This window comes from Cygnus atratus, chromosome 3 (assembly GCF_013377495.2).
Source record: "Cygnus atratus isolate AKBS03 ecotype Queensland, Australia chromosome 3, CAtr_DNAZoo_HiC_assembly, whole genome shotgun sequence".
In the NCBI taxonomy this organism is placed as follows: Eukaryota; Metazoa; Chordata; class Aves; order Anseriformes; family Anatidae; genus Cygnus; species Cygnus atratus.
The window spans coordinates 25,214,481-25,220,480 of record NC_066364.1 but is presented as its reverse complement, the minus strand read 5'-3'; the positions used below and the strand labels follow the sequence as shown (position 1 = coordinate 25,220,480).

The 6,000-nt window shown below is 43.8% G+C and overlaps 1 protein-coding gene across 1 annotated transcript in view; it reads left to right on the top strand.

The window, feature by feature from the left end:
* Positions 1-4,174: 4,174 nt before the first annotated feature.
* The window catches only part of ELOVL5 (ELOVL fatty acid elongase 5), a 49,687-nt gene continuing 47,861 nt past the window's right edge, over positions 4,175-6,000 (top strand). Inside the window, exon 1 of the mRNA XM_035543113.2 lies at positions 4,175-4,339. Coding sequence (XP_035399006.1) covers positions 4,195-4,339 — 145 coding nt within the window. The 5' untranslated portion in view covers positions 4,175-4,194. The remainder of the gene's footprint in view (positions 4,340-6,000) is intronic.

The window sequence follows — 6,000 nt, the reverse complement described above, 5'->3', positions numbered from 1 at the left end:
CCACTACAGCAGATATTAGCACCAAATGGGTAGAGAGATAAAGCTGTTTCAAAGGAATATTTTCCCCTCTTGAATGTTCAGTATTGTGCAGAACCGTACACATGAATTGTGCGTTTTACAGGAATAGGGAAAGTAAAAGACTTTTTTGACAAAAGTCAAAAAGCTCAGATTTGATAAAAGCTTCATCCTTCACAAAATTCAGAAGGTATGACATTTGACTTTGCTGAATTTAGACTTTGTCCTTAATTTCCCTTTCACAGCAGACATAAGAAAATGCCATACAATTTCAAATTACTGCAACACAAGACAGTGGTTATTGCCCTACTGACACATATACTTACACACATCTTTCTGGCAAGGTAAAGTAGCCTGCAGTGTATCTATATTTTAAAGCTTTTTCTCGCTGCCAGAGGACACAAAAGCATAATTAGGTCACAAAATGCTCCAAGTGGTTTCCCTTAAATTATTGTCATCTTTTGGTAGTTAAGATTAGTGAACAATTTAAGATTTTTAAGGTGAAAACTATTCATTTGTGCTGTTTTCATAGCAAAACCAAAATTACCTCTTGCTACAAGCTAAATTTCTCATGGATCCTGGAAGAAAGAGTAAGAAATCAAGCAAAAGGAGTGTGCATACATTATAGTTTATTGTTCTGCCTTCAGTAAAACCCACCATGGACCACAAAAACACATTTGTAACTATCATATGTCTGGCTCCTTGCAGTTGCTGCCCGGCAAAAAAATATTGAGCTGGCATATCCTTTGTAGCATTATAAAAAGTCTGTCACAAGTTCAGCTTAGGAATATTTCTGTGTTAACAATACCTTGTGCTCACCTAACAGGCTTGCTCGGTGACCTCAGAGCAAACACTGAACTTGACAGCTGGAAGTGGAGAGGGGGAACACAGCTTTCGGGAGAAATACAAGGGTATTCAGGCAGCGCAGCCCAGGGCCCTGCCTGTTTGCCAAGGCTGAGGAACGTTTCATTGACAAAGACAGGAAGTGCTGATGCATTTTCCCCAAACAAGGCATTAAAACTGTTTTTCCCTGCTATCGACGCCACCATTTTCAAAAATACATTGAAAACAAAGGGCATTTGTTCTTACGGGTTTGAAAAAAAGAAAAAGAAAAAAAAAAGAGTTTGCTTTGTATATAGCAGGAATAAATATTTTTTATACTTTTTTTTCTTTGTCAGAAGTCATTCTTTTGGGGCTTACAGCTTCTCATGTTCAAAACCCCATTGTTTCCCCTTGCATTTTGAGAGGTTTTTTTAGTAGCCGTTCCTCTCTAGCTAGACAGCAGCAGAAGTAAATGTGTTTCCATGTGTTTGGAAACAAAGGAACAATGAAACATTCAGCCAAGCTTGCCTGAACAGATTTATTTATTTATTTATTTTTAATTTCAGAGCAATTTGGAACAGGAGAACTGCCTGAGAACCTAGAGGATTCATGAGGAGGAGCTCCATGTAGCAACTGTGATTGTTGGTAGATTAAGGGTCAGATACTCCTCTCGCTAAGCTCCCAAAAGTAGTGCAATTATCCAAAACGAGCTGAGAGAATTTGATCCCTTTTCTTGCAATGGTATTCTGAGGGTAAATTACCATGATTAATGAGTTAATGTTTGTCAACAGGAGTGCAGTAACTGGGTGTGCGACAGCCGGCTCAAGGCTTCTCAGCAGCATGAGCAAAACTCAAGCTTGCAGCAGTGGCAGAGCAGATTTTGCTCGTGGGTCTGGGGAGGTGGAGGCACGAGGTGTGATCAGGGTGGGTGGCAGGTGCCTGCCATTTGGAAGTGAGCGCAGCCTGCGGCTCCCAGCAGCTTGTTCCTGCAGGCAGCTTCCTGCTCCGCGTGTAGCACCGGCGAGCTCTGCCTTGTCTTCTCAGCCCGTGGCAGTTGTGAAATAAGGCTCAGTTAGTTGAATCCCTGCAGCTAACAGGTTTTACATGACAATCCCGTGGGCTGACAGCAAACAGGTAGTGGAGGCCGTCATCTGGGAACCTGCCTGCTTGCCTGCGTGCACACTTGCTTAAGTACTAGATGGCAATTACAGCTTTCAAAGAAGGCATTTGCACTGGAAGACATCAGCCCTTAATAAGGCTGGGGCTGCATTTTGTACTTTGAGAGCAATTTCCAGCCATGTGGAAACCACAGCAGAAATATTAACCAACTTGCTTTACTAACACATGGGGAAAAAAAAAAAAAAAAAAAAAAAAAGATAGAGGTACGAGGGCATTTCCTACCATCGAAGCACAACCATCCCCTGGGTCAGGAGTCTTGTCTGCCATCTGCCACGCAGCACAAGCACTTCCACCTAGCAGTTCAGGCTGGGAAATGAAAAAGATGTCGAATTCAGTTTAAACTGCTGAAAGTAATTTCAGCAGGCAGAATGTAATCATGCAGGCTGGAAAATAGCCAAGGTGCTGATTAGCACCCTACAAAAAGCCACAGGGGACTGCTAATGATCAGGACTATTTGATTTGCTGCTGCTGTGTTCTGCATGTGGAGCGCTGTGTTCTCCATCGTGCTTGGTGGCTCTCCTGGTGCTTACCCTCGTGTGCCCTCTCCGTGGCATGCACAGGGCTTTGAGGCATGTTAATACACCCTCTGTTTCCCAGAAAAGTAAAGCACTGCTGGTGCATAAAGGATTGCCCTTTGTACCATGGCCTGGCCTGAGTGCTGGCTGGAAGCAGTTACGCTCCTTGGTATTTTTTTGTTTCTTCTCTTCTGCCTTTCTTTGGGAGCAGGATTCAGGTTCAGTGAAGTCTGAACTCATTGCCTTCAGTAGGCTGTGTTGCTAGCACTAGGGAGTATTTGCAAGAAAGCTGAGCTTATAGCTTCTATTGCTGGTTCAAAGTAAGATATTAGTGGTCTTATTTTTCACTGCTGGTATTTCAAAAGAGAATATTAAAACAGATTTTATATGATTGCCTGTATCCTTATTGGTATTACAGTTCAGCCTGTTCAAAATTTCATCCTCTTCTTCAACCAGCATTTCCTTGTTACAATTTCTTCAAACCTTATCTAATTTCTTTCTGTTGCACAAATGTTGTTCTTCAGGTGTCTTTCCTTTGTTTTCTTCACTGTTTTCCCTTTCCAGCATTCTGCATCATTTCCTTAGGTTTTCAATTTTGCTTTCAGAGCTTCTTTTTTGATCCTTTTTTTCCCAGCTAACTAAAATGAACTGCCAACACCATAAATACGTGTGATTGTGGTGTTACTTTATAACGTAAAAAGAATGGAGGCACAGGAAGGAAGAACGTATTTTAGAAGAAAAAAAGGATGCTCTGAAAGTACCTGCAGAGAGAGGCCAACAATGGGGGTGCTGGAAGAATTGTGTGTGCAATGGATGCTTTTATGACTTGGATTTATCTGAGGGATGAATTCTGGCCTGATGGAGGAACTTATCTCCTGACCCCAGGGATCAGTCTGTTCTTAAGTTAAGACGACAACATGACCACACAGTTTTAGTGTGAAGGAAGAGAAGTCTGTGTTGCTCTGGCGAACTAGTCCCACACATCCCAATGCTGGGCTGTAAGGCTACAGTCAACAGCCTTGGTCAGAAGAGCATGGACTCAACCTGCAAGACACATTAGTCAGTAGGACAGACTGCGGGGGCAGAAAATCCCAAGCAGCTGCTCATGTTACTAACAAAAAATTGCCCTGCAAATGGGTGAGACCAACAGAATAGATATTAGAGAAGCATGGAGGACTTCGCCCCTCCTGTTCACTGCAAGAAATATGCGCTCGTCCTGCCTCCACCTCGCACCTCAGGGAAACAGTTGGTATTGCCTGCCCTGAGGCAGGGCAGGGCATGCTTGCACCTCAGGTAAGGCCAAAGCAATGCAAAGAAGACAGGGCAGAAGCAATTAGTCCCTACAAATCTACTGTAACATCCTGGTCCCCGCCGCGGATGTTATCGGCAGCTTGCGGTGCCCTTGGGCGCCTCAGAGCTGGGGAGAGGAGGGAAGCTTGAACCAAGCCGAACGGCTGCTTGTCTGTGGGTTTAACCCAAATCCCTCAGCCTCCCCAGGAAAACATGCCTCGCAGTACCTCAGGGAGTGGCCTGCCACCGCACATCTCAAGGCAGGAGGCCAAGAGGCAGCCCTGACTCACGGCCGGGAAAACAACCACGCGCTTCCTGGCCAGGGCCGGCCCGGCCTGCACCACAGGCACACCATCCCTGCGTGGAAACTGCAATGGAAACCCCACTCATTTCATTCATCTCCGGTGCCGTTCAAAGCCCGTCTGCCCTGGCAGGGGCTCCCTGCTTCAACGTTTCCTTCACACCCTTGGAAAAGGGATATCACGTCCAGTCTCTTGGCATGGAGCTCTGTGCAAACGGTAAGCGCTTCGGCTGGCACCAGTGGTGCAGTTAGTGCTTTATCTGTTTCTTCAAGTCTGGAAAGCAAAAGAAAAATACCCAGGATTTCTCAGGGTAGGCAGCAGGGGACATTGTGACAATGCTGAGCGTGCAAGGCACCAGAAACGGCAGTGGTCTGCTGAGATCCTCCCTTTGAGCCTCCGAGAAAAATACCCTAGGTCCAACACCTGGGACAAGATGGCTGCAGGGTAGCAAGGCCCTAAACCACCCTAAATCACCACATTAAGGGGAATTTAATGGCTCTCCTTCCTTTCCCAAGGGATAATGCACTTGAATAAGCCTGCTGCCTCAAGCTCAGAGTTTATATACTGCCAACCACCAAGTAGCTTTTGCAAGGGAAGAGCCACGTGTCTTTATCATGCTCAGGGGCAGGAACTTGACAAGTGTCTTTCACAGTATTAAAGGTCTGTTTAAATTTTGTTGTTGAAACTGTCAGTTTAGTAACAAGACAGCTAAGAAACAAAAATGCTTGATTTAGAGGAGAGTGGTAAGGCAGTAATGGAAAGCAAAGGAAAGGGCAGCTGGGAATGCCTAGATTTGAACCTAGGTGAGGCTACAAATATATCCAAAAAGGTATCAAAACGTATCCCCTGGCTTTAGTGGAATTCCTCTAGATTTAAAGCAGTCTGAACAAAATCAGAAGGACTGGTGGGTTGGCACCTGGCGTTTTACAACAGGGATTGCAAACAGCTGGGTGACTAGAGTTTGGCAAGTCACCATTTGTCATCTGAATTTAAAGAAGTGCCTGAGGCAATGTTCCCAGCCTTGTCTTTGAAGGAGTTTTAAAATGACGTGTTTTATTTGCACATTGGCATGTTCTGTGATTCAGCTGGTGAGCGCTGACTTCTTATAAAGGCAGGCTGACTGCTCTCCGATCATCGTCCGTGGTATCTGTAATTTCACTTCTCTGTTTCTGTACAGAATGCAGAATTATTGTCCAGTAATTACAACTGAACTGAAGAACGAATTTGTGTTTTTGTTTTGTTTTTCTCCTTCATGAGAGATTATTTCAGATAAAATGGTATTTAAAAGAGGAACATACATAGCTTTTACCCAAAGGCATTCTTAACAGCTTTTACCCAAAGTGATACAATTTGTCACGATCTAAGAAGAGTTTGCCAGATGAAATCTAATTTTTAGTTTTGTCTAAATCAATGTGAGGCTCATGCCTTCTGTTGTTAAAATCAATGGCAATTTAAGAAGTTGGGACCTGTTTCTGTGAAAATCTAAACCAGATCATTCTCTCTTAGGTCTGTTCTTTTTTTTTTTTTAAAAAAAAAAAAGTCAGCAAATCTACACCACGTTAAGTTTCACTCTGTTCTAAATAAAAGTTTCTAAAGGTAATTCCAAAAACATTTTGCTCTTTTGACTCAAATATTTCCTTTATATCATATTACCCATATAGCTGGATCTGTGGATTTTCAACAATTCTATGTGAATTTTCCAAAGTACACAGGACTGGACAGCTTTAGTGTACGTGACTGTTTTTTGTAGCTGTGTGACTTCAGGGGTCTTACCCTGCACATCCTAACAAGCTCCAGAGACATTCCTGAGACCCTGCAAAGCACAGCCATTGCTCCTACCACCTGCGGACATGCTGCGATTCTCTGAGGCTAGTCAC